At 44.1% G+C, this 17,414-nt stretch overlaps 2 protein-coding genes across 2 annotated transcripts; both read left to right on the plus strand.

Annotated features, from left to right (window-relative positions):
* Positions 1–324: 324 nt before the first annotated feature.
* On the plus strand, positions 325–6,665 carry LOC130126218 (potassium channel subfamily K member 16-like). Its single transcript, XM_056295626.1, has 5 exons — positions 325–554; positions 1,232–1,346; positions 1,497–1,663; positions 4,996–5,164; positions 5,441–6,665. The coding sequence occupies exons 1-5, from the start codon at positions 342–344 to the stop codon at positions 5,668–5,670; spliced, it is 894 nt and encodes a 297-aa protein (XP_056151601.1). The 5' UTR covers positions 325–341; the 3' UTR covers positions 5,671–6,665.
* A 470-nt stretch (positions 6,666–7,135) lies between these two features.
* Positions 7,136–16,877, plus strand: kcnk17 (potassium channel, subfamily K, member 17). Its single transcript, XM_056295349.1, has 5 exons — positions 7,136–7,351; positions 13,334–13,448; positions 14,553–14,719; positions 15,878–16,046; positions 16,630–16,877. Exons 1-5 carry the CDS (start codon positions 7,136–7,138, stop codon positions 16,875–16,877), a joined length of 915 nt encoding a protein of 304 aa, XP_056151324.1.
* The last annotated feature ends 537 nt before the right edge of the window (positions 16,878–17,414 follow it).

Raw genomic sequence — 17,414 nt, forward strand, 5'->3', positions numbered from 1 at the left:
TTCCACAACAGCTGTTTGCTGTCAGTATTGTTTTGATCAAAAAACGGAACTGCGTCCCATGAATTACTTTCGAAGACGCTCGTGTCTCTCTTCGGACCTTTTTCGACTCACAGTTGAGGTAAAATACCGTCTGCAGTGATGGAAGACTGCTGTGATGTGCTACCCATGAAGCGTGCGTGTTTTATCCACACTATGTTCAGTAGTTCTCACTGAACCTGATGACTTCCCGTCAACCTTTGAAAGCCGCCACACCTCTCTTCATCGATTAAGTTTTTTGGATTCGAGCGTTAATAGTATCTCTCCGCCAGCCGTTCCATCCTTTTTGGTTTTGGAGGAGGTTGATGGAGAAGTTCCAGGTGGCCCGCTTCAAGGTGAGCTGGACGGTGCTCCTGGCTCCGGCCTACTTCACGTACCTGCTGGCGGGGGCCACCGTCTTCCAGATACTGGAACGAGAGGCAGAGAGCAACAACCGCAACCACTTCCAGCTGGAGAAGCTCCTCTTCCTGGCTAACTACACCTGCCTGGATGGACCAGCCCTGGAGAAGTTTGTCCAGGTAGCAGTTTGTTTCTCTGTATCTTGTAACTTTGCTGTCAAGTTTTATTTGCCATGAGCATAATTCCTAACTGGAAATTGCATGAGAACCTTTTATCTGGGGAAAGAGGCTAAACTGATCTGGCTGTCTTTAACATGTCAACGTCCTGGATATTTTCATCGAGTGGCAGCAGGACGAGTGTAGTTTTTTTTGCAGTTATAGCAATATTTCTCTCTTACAAAACAAAGACGACGCTGAGGTTTTTGGCTAAGATGGATTTATGGATGTATTATTCCACTCATTCGATCATATGGATTTGTTAATTTAGTGATAGGAAACTTTTGTCATCAATGAACAAATGTGGCATGATTATTGGATTGTCTGACTTTTATGAGCACAACTAACACTGTAAATAGCCCCACTGGGAAACCGACAGATTAGTTTTATGATTAGTATATTCAGTACCAAGCAATTACTATCACAGCGAGCAAACTAAATCAATCAATACCTTTTTCTCAGCACCCAAATTGTTTGTATAGGTAATTCATGCGAAACTCGTATCTCAAGCTGAATGTGTCTGTAATTGTACTTCCTTATATTTGACACTCACAATTCATCTGAAATTCACATTATTAGGGAACTGTGAGTAATCATATTTGGATGTTTTGAACTTAATACTTAGACTTGAACTTGTGCAGGTGATTTTGGATGCTTGGGAAAAAGGAGTGAATCCATCTGGCAACTCAACCAACCCCAGTAACTGGGATTTCAGCAGCTCCTTCTTTTTTGCCGGCACAGTGGTCACAACTATAGGTAAGCAACTCCGGTCTTGACATGCAATACGTGACATGATATTCTGTCTTTTTCTGTTTGTTGTTTGTTTGTTTGTTTGTTTGTTTGAATGAGTTGTTGTTTTACTTCTATCACCGTTAAAGGTTCAACAGATTATCTTCTTGTCCACAGGTTATGGTAATCTGTCCCCCAGCACTGTGTGTGGCCAGGTGTTCTGTGTTTTCTATGCGCTGTGCGGGATCCCTCTGAACCTGGCCTTCCTCAACATGCTAGGGAAAGCCCTTTCTCTCCACCTCGGGCGGCTGGAGAGGGGCATGGTCTCACTTGTTCCACATAAGGTCTGATGGAAGTCCATTAAATATCATACGAGTCATATGGTAGACAACGTATTTGATAGTGTCGGACTCAAAGCTGCTACAAGGAGTTTTTCACTGATTATATATCAGTTTCAGTTTAATTTTGATGCCTCTATATGATGACGCCAAATTAGACCATCAGCAAGAATAACAGATATTGCTATATAGTGATTCCAAATGCATGTTTCTGGGTCAGATTCTCTGCAAAATTTTATTTAATGGTTTATGGCACACAGAGGGCACGTAGCCACAATTAGACATACATTACCTAATCGCAGTAGCGTACCGTGGGGGTTCAGTAAGGGCCTTCAGTAACGAACTGCACCCCCCCCCCCCCACACACACACACACACACACATTTCTCACATGGGTGCTGATACAACCAACACAGCCACATACAAAATACAGTGTCATGCACTATATGCACTACTGGATCAACACCAACAAGACAGCTGATCCTCAACAACCACGACACACACCACAATGCACTATAGCAGCATCAGCATCGGATCGTCCTTTATGTCACTCAGCAACAGGATTGCACATGCACACCAAATGGCACAAAAACAATGAGAAGAGTGAACTCAGTAAACTGCAGATCTCCGCCAGGCGCATCTCCCCTTCTCCGGTGCTCGGACTTGGCAACAAACCGCCCATTTTTTTGGCCTTTCCATCCTTTGTGTGCGCGCGTGTGTGTGTAATGAATGTCGGTGAACAACTTTCATTCATTCTAAAGCAACAAAAAAACAAAACAAACAACAACAGTAAGAAAACATAGCTCAGTCATGGAAATTGTCTTATTGTAGCTACTGAGATGATTTCCAGTTGCGACTGTGATGACCCTAATCCCCCTCATGACGTCAGTAAAACAAACATGGCGGTGAGGTGAATAAACATTGTTCCTCCAGTTCTCCTGAGCTGAGATCCGCAGCGAATGATTTGCTGATTTGCAAAATACGATAGACATCTCATTTACTTTCAACGCTCGTACCCGAATACATATTGGACACTGTCGCTGCCCCATCGAAATCAACCGTGTGCATGCCTGCGGCGCAAACATTTTCAGAAGGTTTTTAATCACTGCAATCACGCGAGGTTCTTCATCATACAGCCATGACTGTGCACAAAAAAAAATACTGGGCTGATAGGTCCAGTAGTTTGTGAGATTAGCCGCGGAAACACACACACACACACACGCATGCAGCCAAACGCATAATCTCTTCCAGGCTAACGACTGGCAGAGAAAACAAACACATTTCCACAGTTGATGCAGTGTTCACCAGTCACTTGCGCAACTTCAACAAATTCAATATTATCAATGCACCGCCTTAAATTCAGTAAGAAAAATGTGCAAACCAACCTGGAGTTGAAATTCCACCTCACTTGAGACCTGTGGCAGCCTTCTCTCGCAAAATTCATCCAGTAATTTAGTATGTTTAGGACAACGTGTAAAAAATGCAGACAATCCTACCAGATTCGCAAAAAACACAAAGTGGCTCAGCAAAAACATCGTCAGTAGCTGGGAATGCGGTGGCCATTATGCTTAGTTCGCTCACAACCCGCCAAAGGCTCAAAATCAAAGTTGATGATGATACTGGGGTTAGTACCGTGATGGCCTGGTGGCCTGTCCAGGGTGTCTCCCCGCCTGCCATGCAATGACTGCTGGAAATAGGCTCCAGCATCCCCGTGACCCTAAGAGCAGGATAAGCGGTTAAGATACTGGATGGATGGATGGGTCTATTTGATTTAGGCGTGCCAGCACATCAATCAGCATTGACAGACAGACAGACAGACAAAGCCAACACTAATACTGTACTAGTACTGTCAACACTGGTTCTTTGGCACACCTAAATCAAATGGGCCTGTCATTATCAAATGGACTTATCAAATGGACTATTAGCTGCAGCTGTGTTTATCCTGCTATGCTAACATCACTTGGTCCCAAGCTTAGCCCAGCACTCAGAAATATTATTTTCATCTGTGGTCCAGTTCCTAACTGGACGCAATGCAAACGAGCAAACATCAGATTCTTTGTTTTTCCCAGTGAAGATGTCCCAACCTGCGCCAATGTGTCAGTGAACAGGCATTTCCCGCCTTTATTAGATAGCAATAGTTGAGAGAGACAGGAAAACAAAAGAGGCAAGATTGAGATGGCTTGGACATGTGTGGAGGAGAGATGCTGGGTATATTGGGAGAAGGATGCTGAATATGGAGCTGTCAGGGAAGAGGAGAAGAGGAAGGCCAAAGAGGAGGTTTATGGATGTGGTGAGAGAGGACATGCAGGTGGTTGGTGTGACAGAGGAAGATGTAGAGGACAGGAAGAGATGGAAGCGGATGATCCGCTGTGGCGCCCCCTAACGGGAGCAGCCGAAAGTAGTAGTGGTAGTAGCTGAGAGAGACAGGAAGGGCGGGGGAGCGAGAGGGGATGACATGTAGCGAAGGGCCCGGGCCAGATTCGAACCCAGGCCACCGCGGTAAGGACTCAGCCTTATGTGATACGCGCTCTACCAGGTGAACCACTGGGGCGCCCCCTTCTTGCGAAGTTTTGCACATTTGCTCCACCTCCAACTTATTTTCATTGGTCAAAATCAATGCTGACGTCCTTGACGTTTCCGTTTCTCCTCCAGTCAGCAGTAACACCAGCCATTATCCATCCATCCATTATCCAAACCGTTTACCCTGCTCTCAGGGTCTCGCAGAGGGAGAAATCACAAGTGGTGCCAAAAAAAAACAAATCTCATCCCCTCCTCGTGCTGCGACATCGCTCATAGTATATCTGGGCAATTTTTTGCATTCTATTCACTAGGGTTCACTCGCTGTGTGTTAGGAAGAGGTGTTAGATGGTGGCAAACTCACAAACATGGTTTAAGGTTCAGTTGGTCTTTAACAACGGAGGTCTCAGTAGCTAGATCTCAGGTTCAACTGTATTTTTTGGTTCAGTGGTGGGGAAGATGCTGACACAACAGCGCTGGTGAATCTTTCATTTTGAGGGGATCTCTGGGATGTATAATAGTCTATGACCAATGCGGTTATTAGCATCACTATAGTAAACGATAAACTAAATAGAAAACAGCAATCTTCAGGATTGTAGCCTTAAATGAAAATTAAAGTATTTTTTACCGAAGCCCTGTTTTCCTCTCATTCGGAGTCAAACAGATTCAGTATTGAGCAAGCTAGCACCAGCCGACTGCTGTTCATCAACCTGCAAATGTAATCCCTCAGGCCAAATCCCTCATCCCCTAAAGGAGCTCTTTTTTGGCACTAACATTGCAGGTTGTACCAAATGTGTTTTTTGTCATGTTCTGACCCTGCAGCAATCAGTCGAAGCTCTGGCTGTGAGTTTGTTCTTCATCACGGGCAGCCTGCTGTTTTTGGTCATCCCTCCGCTGCTGTTCAGTTATGTGGAAGGCTGGTCGTATGGTGAGGGCTTCTATTACGCCTTCATCACCCTCAGCACCATTGGTTTTGGAGATTATGTTGTAGGTAAGTCGGGATAACAACAGACACTTTACATAGAAACAAAGACAGTGGCCAGTGCACTCACTCCTGTTGTACGCCACAATTTCTTTTGGTCAGTTTTGCCTTTTTTAAAACTTTGATGGACAGAAAGCAGGTAGTATATCTCAGTAGCTTGTAGTTGTTATGCTTCTTGTTGTTATTATTAGTAGTAGTAGTATATGTACCCAGATCTATTAATATAAGTAATATGATTATTATTAATGATATCTATAATTACACGGAAATGTAATGTTCTTGTAGGGACGGATCCAGACAAGCACTACATCTCTGTCTACCGGAGCCTAGCGGGCGTGTGGATCATCTTCGCCCTGGCTTGGCTCGCTCTCATCCTGAATATGGGAGCCAGAATAGTGGCACATGCCATTGGCATGACACATCCAGGCTTTAAGAAACAAGAGGAGGAAGAGGATGTGTCATCCATAAAACTGGAAGACAGTTTGGCACAAGGGACCATTCAGTCGAAGATCTAAGAGTGGCTCTTCGGGAACGTGGACTGCAAATGGACTGTCTTTACTTGGGTTTCGCAGCTGAAAGTATTAAACGATTATTACGAAGAATTAGCCCAAGACTCTCTAATTTGTTCAGTTTGGCTGCTTTGTACATACTGTGATATACACACAAAAAAAAATGGGCATCTTTTCATCTGCGATGTTTTTGAAAGCTTTTCCACTGCTGTACATTTATTCACTCTGTTGTCTGACACTTGTATCTATGTTTTAACATGTCCAAAAAAAAATGTACATCGTTGGCTGGGAAAATGCTATATATTGTTACAGGTCATCTAACTCATTAGTCTAGCCTTCATATGCGAACAGCTAGAAAAGACTGTTGTACTCACCTTAACAAGAGCATTTGGCTAACGCACCAAGGTATTCAACGAGTTTGGTGAATAAGGAAGAAATGTTGTAATACCCACTTTGAAACAACATATGAATTTTAAGTCTGTGGTACATGTACGTTTTACAGTATGTCATTCATTACCATGTTGTTGTATTGTAACTGTGAGCATCTTATCACAAGCAACTGTGAGATTTGAATTGGTAACTTCATGATCTGTGTGTGTGTGTGTGTGTGTGTGTGCGCTCGCATCTATATGTGTGTTCGCGTGGACAAGCGCTTGTGCATGTCATGTCAACAGCTGTGTTTGTGTACTGACGGGAAACTCAGTGAATTGACCATGAAGAGCTATCTAAAACAAACACATTAATCAAGATGGTGATGTTAGGACCGACACGGGGACCTGAAAGCACACATTATGCAGGTCTGGTCCCCGGAAAGATAGTAGGAACCAAGGAAGATTACTTCTGTGTGTTGCATGTGTCTAAAATGTTCACATTGACTGGTCAGGCATCAAAGTGGAAGGGAATGTAAATGTAAATGGTAGGGAAGCTTAAAAAGGCAAGGGCTTTCACTTTACACCTTTTACTTGTTTACTTGTTTGTGTAAAAACAAGAGTATTAGTCTCATCTCTCGTCTGTGCTTTCTACTGCATCAGTTGGAAGTATGTTGTGTCGGTAGCTATTAGAGTACCCTACAGTTCGTTATGACTGTAGGGTCATTCGTTGTTTAAAAGCCTCTGAAATCCAGCACAACCCTCACTGGCTTTAACCAGACCTCTGCAAGGACAACATCTGAACCAAGAGGCGACCAGGGAGACATTTAAGAAGCCTACAGACAGTGACTCTTTTACTGCTCTGGTCATATTTTCACAGCAAAAACTGGGCTTTAATCGAATTCATTGTCGTCCTCCTTTGCTGATTTTGCCCCACCATATTTGCATGGCAGGCCACAGCTGAGGTGAAACACAAGAGCAGGCGAAGATTCATTTGCCTGTAACATATGGAAAGGGCAGAGGCCAGGCAGGTGAACCCTCACTCGTCTCTTTCCCTATAACTTGCCGCAGCCGAGATTAGAAAGCCTGGCCGCGGCACTAAGATGGGAATCATGGAAATTGTAAGCTTGGCACGGGTCCCCTCCATCCTGATGATGGGGGTGGTTTATGTGGTCTATGTGCTGATCGGGGGGGTAATCTTCTGGAAGCTGGAGGGACAACTTGGAAAGGAGGATATTAGTCGCATACTGGCGGATAAAAAGCAGTTGTTGAAGACCTACACCTGTCTTAACCAGGATGGCCTTGACTCCGTGATTGAGGTGAGTCACAAAAGAGTGAGTCGTCAAAGGAGGTTTGTGTTTCGTTTTTTTTTTTTTATTCAAAGGATGAGTATGAATTTACAGCCAGAGGGCCATGTGAAATGTGTTGTGTTTAGTGACATGTACTGTATTTGATTAATTTCCAAACGCTCCAAATGGGATCCATTTGGTTTTCCCTCACCATGCACTGTTCCATGACTTTTGCTATACAGCCTCTGCCTAGTTTAATACAATTTAGCATTGTAATGCAGTCTTAGCGCTGATTCCCCATTTTCAATAGCCAATAGTTAGCTTGCAACTACAGTCTATCTATACATGTCTGAACAATCTTTTTAAAGCCTACATGCAGAACTCATGTTTAGCTGTCATATGCTGTCAATCCTTGTATAAAAAGCGTCTTTGATCCAATAGATCATTTCAGTGAACAAAGATAATCTGGGGACGAAATTGACGAGAATAAGAAAAAAGAAAAGAAAAAAAGAAAAATTGGGCGGCATGGTGGTGCAGTGGTTAGCGCTGTTGCCTCACAGCAAGAAGGCCCTGGGTTCAAACCCCGGGGTTGTCCAACCTTGGGGGTCATCCCAGGTCACCTTCTATGTGGAGTTTGCATGTTCTCCTTCATGTCTGCGGTGGGTTTTCTCCGGGTGCTCCGGTTTCCCCCACCATCAAAAAGACATGCATGTTAGGGTTAATACTCCTGCCTGTGCCCTTGACCGAGGCATGGCAAGACGAACTGGAGTTGGTCCCTGGGTGCTGCACGGCGGCTGTCCACCGCTCCTAGCTACACAGCGAGGATGGGTTACATGCAGAGCATAATTTCCCTATGGGGATCAATAAAGTATCTCGAAATAAAAAAAAAAATCAAACAATTCTGAATATGGAGCTGCCAGGGAAAAGCAAAAGAGGAAGGCCAAAGAGGAGGTTTATGGATGCAGTGAGAGAGGACATGCAGGTGGCTGGTGTGACAGAGGAAGATGCAGAGGACAGGAAGAGATGGAAACGGATGATCCGCTGTGGCGACCCCTAACGGGAACAGCCGAAAGTAGTAGTAGTCGTAAACAATTCTTAAGTAGCTGGTGACTGTTGTTAGTTGAAGAAATCTATTAACCAAGAACCTCACACGGGGTCTTTTTAAACAATTTCAGATAAACCTTGTCAAAAAGCAATCAGACGCTTGGGAAAACTAAAGTACTGTTGTTTTTAAATCACAAGGAGGCAATTTATATCATGCAAATGTCAGCTTCTGCGGCCTTCGAACACTGTAAAAGCTGCTTTGCCTATGTGCATAACCCTGACTGAACTTACACAGGAGCAAAAGGAAACTAAGTTACACAAGCTGTTCCACTGAAAAGATGATGAGACGCATCAAGAATTTTTCACAAGTTTCCTGGCAAAAAGACTGCCCCAATATCCCATGTTCCTACTTATTTATCTAGAAAAACCCCTGATACCTTGTTCAAAAGTGATTCAACAGCTTCAGGGCCATTAGGTAACTACGTTGCACTACATGTTTGCAATCATCAGGGTAGATCTGGCTTTCCAAAAGCCTAGAGTAATGTGACCCGGAGGCCTACATGAAGTACCATAGATCTACATGGTGGCTGACAACAAAAAGCAGACTGCCAGAGGTGACGGTGTTTTCTCCTGGAGGCAATTAACAACTGACTGATGAGAAGCAAAACAAAACAAGGGAGTATGGTCAAAACTACGAGTCTCACATCTAACGGACAAATGGATAAGAAAAAGTGGGTTTAAATTTCTTTAAAAACATTTTTTTTCTATTTTCCTTTGTCAAGGAAATCTCTGAATAACTTAAAATTCATATTAGCTTTCACCTTTAGAATTAGATGTGAGGTTGTCTGCATCAGTGTTGGTTTGTTAACTGACAGGACTTGCATAACCAGCCCATTATGTCAGTGCCTAGACAGTTAGTATTTCTGAAGTGCATGTCACATTCAGGATGAATGCAAGATTTTTATGTAACAGTATATGTCAACACAAAGCACTCTGAAACAGTGCCAAGATGAATCTTCACTACATCATCATAACAGCTAGCTGTGGTCCATTTACTTAGACAGCCACAGTGTGTCCAACAACCCATAAAAATTGTCTGAATTTGTCCTGGAGATACATTACTCAGAGTTGTGAATTATGGTTTTGAGGCCTGGATTTAAGCCCTTGGTGGGTGGCTATTCTTTCTTTGGAATCGTAGTCAACAATAATGATTGACAAACTTTACTGTAGAGTGGAAGCTTTACTGAAGTTAAAGTAGTATAATACTCTCAGAAATCGTTTTGAACTACTAGCCCCAAGCATTATGGGTAATGTAGTTCCCTTACACACAACTTATTAACTTACAGTTTTAACCCGTTTCCTTCAATAAATCTAATTAAGAATAAATCAATCATATTATCATTTATAAGAATTAATCATATCTAAAGAAAGCTGCACAATACATTCTTTAATAAAAGTTACAATATCCTCATCCCACCGGAGTCCTCTCCCCCACATCTCTTGCAAAAGGCATTTAACCCTTATGGTAAAAGGTTTCAGAAAGCCTATCGGGTCAATATGTGAGCAGTGTTGCAGAATGCTTCTCTTGATGTTCTCCGTCTTCGTCAATTCGTCCAGCAGAGGCCTCAAATTAAATACTCGTGATTTTCTGTCCACCACACCAAGCCAAGTACCACTGCTCCTAGCTACACAGAGATACTTGGAGCACTGCTCCATGTATCTCTTGCTCCTCTGGGGTCCAATTGATGTCTCCTTTAACCTTTCCTTCAGTGCTGGACAGTTTGTCATCATTTACAAAGATCTGTCCCTGCAGCAGACATAATTTCCTTTGCACCTGTCATCACAGAGATGGCTTCTTCAACATTACTGACACTTGCAATGAAATCATCCACATACAGTGACTTTTCTTGATCTCTACAACTTATTGTTGTTCTTCTTTATGTTGTCTGAGATGCTTCCTTACCATAACTGCCAACAGAAATGGGCTTGAGGAAACTCCAAACACCATTCTGGTCATCCTCAGCATGCATAGCTTCTTACTAGCATCTTCTGTGGGCAGAGCAGTGAGCCACAGAAATCTCACTGCATCTCTGTCTGTTTCTGCAAGTGAAATCTGGAGAAATGCCTTCTTGATTTCTGCCATAAAGGCAAACTCATGCAGTCTGAATCTGATCAGTATGCCAAGCAGATCTGGATTGAGGTTAGGGCCCATCAGCAGGCAGTTGTTCACTGAGGGACAACCATTCTTATGTGATGAGGCATCAAACACTACTCTCATTTTGTTGTCATCTTGGAGCACAGCATGGTGAGGTAAGTAGTGTTTGACATTGAATGCTGAGGACTCGCTCTCTGTCACATCTTCAGCAACACCCTGATTTAAGTAGTCCTCCACAACCTCATTGCACCAAAGGAGAAACACTACATCTGTCTGCAACCTTCTCTTCAGGCCTTCAAATGTTTTCTTGGCATTCCTGTAGTTGTCCAGGAGCTTTGGTATGTCATGCTGCCATGGCAACTCCACCTTATAACATCCTTTCCTGAACCGTGTTGTTTTCTCAAACTTCTTCAGCACCTCTAGTCATTCTGTCCCTTGTGATACCCAATCTCACAAAAGGCCTTCAGCTGATTTGAGATCAGTGTGTCTTCATCAGTGTGTATGTGCATGCATGTTGCTTCAGCAACACTTCAGAAACTTGTTTGGGTTGACCCTTTGTGTGGGTTGACTCTAGAGAGGGTCTTTCTCACATCATCTGCGGTCACCTGCAGAACCTGGTCATCCATCAGGGATGTAGTCTTCACCACCGACACATTGTTCAGTCTCTCATATCGTGCGTAGAAGTCATTCAGTGCATCTGGCAGGGTGGGGGCATCGCCACAGGTCTGAGGAGGAGGCTTGGAGTCAGTGAGGGCCTGGATGCCCTTCAACAAGCGCCATACATCTCTGCTATCAGCGAAGTGGCTGTTGATTCTTGTACATATTGTCTTTTTGCCTCCCTGATGCCACACGACAGGTTGGCCCTTGCTGTCTTGAGGGCTGCCTTATCACTGGATCTGAATACAGCATTCCGGGTCCTCAACAGTGCCCGGACTTCTGCTGTCAGCCAGGGCTTCTGGTTGGGCCGTGAAGAGATGGCTTTGGTGACTGTGACATTGTCTATATATTTATTGATGTAGGCTGTCACTGTCACTGTGTATTCCTCCAGCACAATGTGTTCACCAGAGGAGGCTGCCACTTTGAAAATGCCCCAGTCGGTGCTCTCATGCAGTCCTGAAGAGCTGAAATAGACCCCTCTGGCGAGACCCTGATCTGTTGCTGAACCGGTTTGGCAAGTTTCAGAAGTGGCCTGTATGCTGGAATTCGCATAACAGATATGTGGTCTGAGTTTCCAAGGTGGGGGCGGGGGAATGCTTGTATGCGTTCTTCTCATTAGTGTAAATGAATTCCAGTTTGTTGTTTTCCCTGGTGGCAAATTTTACATGTTGATAAAATTTAGGAAATGCAGTCTTTAGGTTTGCATGATTAAAATCCCCAGCAATAATGAAAAATCCATCGGGGTACATGGTTTGTTGTTTGCTGATGCCATTGTGTAGTTTACGCAGTGCCTCTGAGGCATTAGCAAGTACACGACCACAATAACAACAACAGTGAATTCTCTCGGCAGATTGTATGGCCGGCACTTGGCAATTGTGAACTCCACGAGTGGAGAGCAGTGTTTGGAGACCATCACAGTGTTTGCACACCATTGCTTGTTAATAATATAAACACACAAGCCGCCACCACCACGGGTTTTACCAGACAAACATAATGCTCCGTCAGTTCGGTAGCATGCTAGCCCGTCTAGCTGTATGGCTGTGTCCGGAATGTTGCTGTGAAGCCAGGTTTCAGTGAAGACAAAAATACAACAGTCCTTAGTTTCAAGTTGGACGGTTTGGAGACAAAGCAAGAGAGGCAAGCTTGAGAGGGCTTGGACATGTGTGGAAGAAAGATGCTGGGTATACCAGGAAGAAGGATGCTGAATATGGAGCTGCCAGGGAAGAGGAAAAGAGGAAGGCCAAAGAGGAGGTTTATGGATGTGGTGAGGGAGGACATGCAGGTGGCTGGTGTGACAGAGGAAGATGCAGAAGACAGGAAGAGATGGAAGCAGATGATCCGCTGTGGGACCCCTAACGGGAGCAGCCAAAAGTAGTAGTAGTAGTAGTAGTAGTAGTAGTTTCACGCTGGGATGCCTGTCGAAGCCGTATGCAGTCCAGTTTATTTTCCAGAGAGCATACATTTGCAAGTAAAATGGACGGAAGAGCTGGTCTGGAGGGGTTAGCCTTTAGCCTAGCACGGAGGCCTCCGCGCGCACACGGGGCATCGTGGTGCAAGAGGACTACCGCCTCCGGTGCTTTCTCAAGCGGGTAGCTGCAGGGGGATGTCCTGTAGCTATGGGGCCTGGGTCGCGTAGTAAGCCGAGAAAACGCAGATCGTCCAAATAAGCTGGTATCTGATTGTGCGTGATCATATTTCCAATGTCCACAAGTTCTTTACGGTTGTAATTGTGTTTCCCAGTACAGTTGACGCTCTCTCTCGCAGTATCAGAAACATTGGACAACAAAAACACAGAGTTGTTTGGTCCAAGTGAGGTCGCACGTGCCGCCATCTTGAATCCTGATCTCGGTAACTCGGTAACAAGGTTAAAAAGTATGTCCTTTTCACATATACATAATTTGTCTCTAGTTTTCAGGGGAAAGAAATTAGAATATGTATTGTTGGAATAACGAGCACATGTGAAATTTGATTCAAAACCCAAATTAGGGTATTTTACAATGAATGCACTGCCACTATAGGTGCCATGCAAGGCACATGCTTCTCAGGGGTTTGTTTTTATTGAATGGGACAGTTGTGATATTGGGCTATACAAATAAAGTTGACTTGACCTGACAGTTCTTTTGATTTGTAAGATTGAATTTGTATTTGGGTTTCAGGTAATTCAAGATGCATCCAAGGCTGGGATGAGTATAAAAGGAAACCATACTACTGATGGCTTCTGGAGGTTTACCAGCTCAGCTGTGTTTGCTGCCACTGTGGTCACAACTATAGGTGTGACCTTGAGAGCTGTATCGAATCCTGAATATTTCATGATTTTCATTACCTTGCCAGTATTTATATATTCATGGGACTTGAAGGGACATTCACTAGCAAGGACCACACTATCAACAAGATGTGTTTAAATGATTTATTAAAGAAAAATGATTGATGTGTGTAGTTCTTCCGCTTAATGACTGCATTGTGGGGAAGCTTCTTAGAGCGTCCACCATAGCACCCGAGCAATGAAGGACCCCCCTCAGGAGCATACGAAGGGGAGGAAGCAGAGGAAGAAACAGGAAGAGGGAAAATGGTGGGGGGGGGGTACAAGAGAGAGAGGAAGAGAGGGTTAGGTGGGTATTTATAGGAATGCCGGAAGTGGCGCAGTTGAGGTTTGGTCCTGCTACTGAAACTTCGCTAGATAAGCTTCAACAGCGGTGTTATTGCATGTGTCAGCCCATTTAGTACCAAACAGGTATACTTTTTGTTACTGCTGACCATTTTCCAAAGCATGCTGTAGCTTTGTACATTCGTGAATAACTGCCCAATTGCCTTTTTGTCAAATGTTAAGGTGATAAACGCACCTTATAATTCACAGCTCTTCTGCCTAACATTCATGTCACCATTAAGAAGTCGTTGATATTTGAATTTCATTCTCTTTTCTTGGGACTGTTTTCTGGTGGAGAGATATATTCTGTTGTGTGGGTGTCTTCAAATGTGTTGTGGCTGATCGGACGAATGAAATCAATTCCTGCTTTCTAACTTTGACAAACAAATAAAGGCGACTGAACCTTCTGAATGTCCACTATGATGGATTACCTATCTCAAGCAAGTTTCAAATCTCTGCAAGTAGATTTTCATACCTAATGAATGGAAACCAGTGGCGGCCTGAAAGGTAGGAAAAAATGTATTCAGCAAAGCTAAACACTACAGCATGCTTTGGAAAATGGTGGAAAGCAATTTAAAATATATGAAATTTGTAGTAAATGGGCTAAAACATGCAAAAAGGCCGGTATGTCCCTTTAAATACCTCATATTATGTGTAGTCAGGTTTCTATCTATATCTGTCTTGAGTATATCACATTTCTATCCAATTAAATAATGTCTGATGTGTTCCAGGCTATGGGAACATGAGCCCCAGGAGCACGGCTGGTCAGATTTTCTGCGTGTTCTTCGCTCTGTTTGGTATCCCGCTCAACGTGGTGGTGCTCAACAGGGTGGGCAAATACATGCTAGTAATAGAGAGGAGCCTCTGCGACTTCCTCCAGGGAAAGACCAAACACAGGGTGAGGAGCACATTTTTTAAGTCTACAATCTGATATTAAAGAAACAAGTTTGAAATATTTGAGGTCTAAACCTCCTTTTATACTCACTGCTCATGTAGTACATACTAGGTGGGGTTCATCTTCACAGTCACTCATCCTTTTCTTCATACTGGACACACAGCTCCGTCTTGCCATCTACAGTTCAATGCAATTAAAGGGGGACCAATCCGCAATCGTTGTTCGGTGCAAAACACTCCACGGTTCAGCCAAAGCTTAAATGAGCAGTGTTTTTAAAAGCTTGGTCTATTTATTTATTTATTTTACAGGTGGTTGTTTTCTACTGTGTCACTTCCTGCAGCACAGCCTACAAGAGATGACCAGCAGGAGTCACTCTGCAGCAGCACAGCACAGCAAACTCTTAGAGGGAATTTAGCAATTAAGATAATTGTCCAATTTTAAAATGACCACTCAAATTCACTGTGGTAGACTGCTGTAGCATCATGTTTGCTTTGGCTGAACCGTGGAGGGTTGTTTTGTTTTTTGGGGGGTTTTTTTGTCCTCAACTGGACTCCAGATGGCAGGCTAGAGCTGATTGTCCAGTATGAGGACTAGTACGGATGACTGTGAAAATGAAACCTACCTATGAACTACATGAGCGGTGAATATAACATAAGGATTGAATAGAAAAAATTACAAACTACTCCTTTAAAGTAAGATATTAGGGTATGTTTTTGTATCATTTTATTATTTGTATAATTTTATGATTTAGTTTAGATCAGAGGAATGGTGTGGTTGAAGCTGTGACTGTGCATACAGTGTGGCTCTTACTCGAGTTATTTAAAACTGCAGGTAAATGTGATAAATGATCCACATCTCTGAAGGAAGTTAGATTTATACTCCTAACTATATTTTTGAATCTTATGTATATGATCATTTGATCACAGCCTAAACATTAAATCAAGCCTCTCAATCAAACAGTTCATCCGGTGTCCTTGGAGTGACAGTTTGAGTTTTTCTCCTTCTTGACAACATGCTGCTGTGCTCTTGTCAGACTTGCAGCAGGTCTTGTTTTCCCTCTGTAGTGATACGCTGACGATGGCAGTTTGTGAATTAGTGATACATGGTGGTCAGTCTTACGCCTGCTGACTCCTCCTCCTCTTCTTCTTCCTACTCCTCCAGCGTTGCGCCCGGTTCTTCGTTCACCTGGTGTCTTACCTGTGTGGCACAGCTCTCTTCTTCATCGTGCCCATGATTTTGTTTAAGGAACATGAGGGCTGGACGTACGCCCAGGCCATCTACTACTGCTTCATCACCCTCAGCACCATTGGCTTCGGAGACTACGTGGCAGGTGGAGTGCAGCGACTGACCTGAGGCAGCAACCAGCTTGGTCGGGCTTCCCTACAGGCACAATTGGCCATGTCTGTGGGTGGGAGGACGGATGTGGGTATGTATCCTGGTCGCTGCACTAGTGCCTCCTCTGGTCGGTCGGGGGTGCCTGTTCGTGGGGGGGCAGGAACTGGGTGGAATAGCGTGATCCTCCCATGCGCTACGTGCCCCTGGGGAAACTCCTCACTGTCAGGTGAAAAGAAGCGGCTGGCGACTCCACATGTATCGGAGGAGGCATGTGGTAGTCTGCAACCCTCCCCGGATCGGCAGAGGGGGTGGAGCAGCGACCGGGACGGCTCGGAAGAGTGGGGCAATTGGCCAAGTACAATTGGGGAGAAAAAGGGGCAAAAAAATCCACACAAAAAATTATTATTCACTCTGTGGCGTATGATTTACCTGGAAAGGTAAATTACTGTCTTGGCTATGCCAGCGAATGAACCTATCAAAGAGGGCATTTGTCTGCATGCAGATCTTCAGGGTTGCAAAATGTTGTAAATGTACCTGACGTTCCTCACCATGGTATTGCGTGTGTCTCGCCTTTGTAGACAATAATCCAGATAAAGTCTATCCAGAGTGGTACAGCTTCATCATGGCCTCGTGGATCTTCTTTGGCCTCGCCTGGTTAGCCCTCATCATTAACCACACCACCGACACACTGGAGCGGGTCAATGGCCACCTCAAACGACGGTGGGGCGGCCTTGAGACGAGCAACGAGTCGGGCCAGCCAGAGCGTGACAACCGTGAGACTCGCGGGCAGGCCGAAGAGGAAAGCAAGAAGCCCCCTGACAACTAAGCAAACGACATAATAAGGTAATGCGGCCGGCAAATTTGACCTAGTTATAGATTTAAGCCCCAAATGTGTTTAGGACAGGAAACTACAGTGCAAATACTGGAATTTGAGTAAACCACATGAAACACTTGAAAGCTTTAGAGGTGCTTATTTTGGCATCGCCGTGACTGAGATTTTACGAAGAACAACTGCATGGTCAATTCATACTCCCCCCCCCCCCCCCCCCACACACACACACACAACTTCCACAATCACAAACAAACAACACTCACAGAAGACATTTCTGCTGGCTTATTTATGTTTGTTTGCTTGACAACATGGATATGATATATTAATCAATTTCCCTACCAATATTCAGACTCCATTAATCTGATTATCCTGGAATATGAACATAAATCCTCCATTCCATCACACGATTAGCTAGCTACCTGGTCAAAAATGACTTGTTAGGATTAAACCAAGGGAAGAGTATTTAATCAACATTATGTTTGCGCCTATTGTCAGTCTATTGTATAATGCTGAGTGACAAATTTAAATGAC

The sequence above is a fragment of the Lampris incognitus genome, chromosome 16 (genome assembly GCF_029633865.1).
Source record: "Lampris incognitus isolate fLamInc1 chromosome 16, fLamInc1.hap2, whole genome shotgun sequence".
In the NCBI taxonomy this organism is placed as follows: Eukaryota; Metazoa; Chordata; class Actinopteri; order Lampriformes; family Lampridae; genus Lampris; species Lampris incognitus.

Excerpts from the sequence above, each read along its gene's own strand:
- LOC130126218 (XM_056295626.1), top strand. The coding sequence starts at position 342 with ATGGAGAAGTTCCAGGTGGCCCGCTTCAAGGTGAGCTGGACGGTGCTC. Across the intron at positions 1,347-1,496 it reads CACAGTGGTCACAACTATAG|GTTATGGTAATCTGTCCCCC; the intron begins GTAAGCAACTCC and ends TCTTGTCCACAG. Across the intron at positions 5,165-5,440 it reads TTTTGGAGATTATGTTGTAG|GGACGGATCCAGACAAGCAC; the intron begins GTAAGTCGGGAT and ends ATGTTCTTGTAG.
- kcnk17 (XM_056295349.1), top strand. The coding sequence starts at position 7,136 with ATGGGAATCATGGAAATTGTAAGCTTGGCACGGGTCCCCTCCATCCTG. Across the intron at positions 13,449-14,552 it reads CACTGTGGTCACAACTATAG|GCTATGGGAACATGAGCCCC; the intron begins GTGTGACCTTGA and ends GATGTGTTCCAG. Across the intron at positions 16,047-16,629 it reads CTTCGGAGACTACGTGGCAG|ACAATAATCCAGATAAAGTC; the intron begins GTGGAGTGCAGC and ends TCGCCTTTGTAG.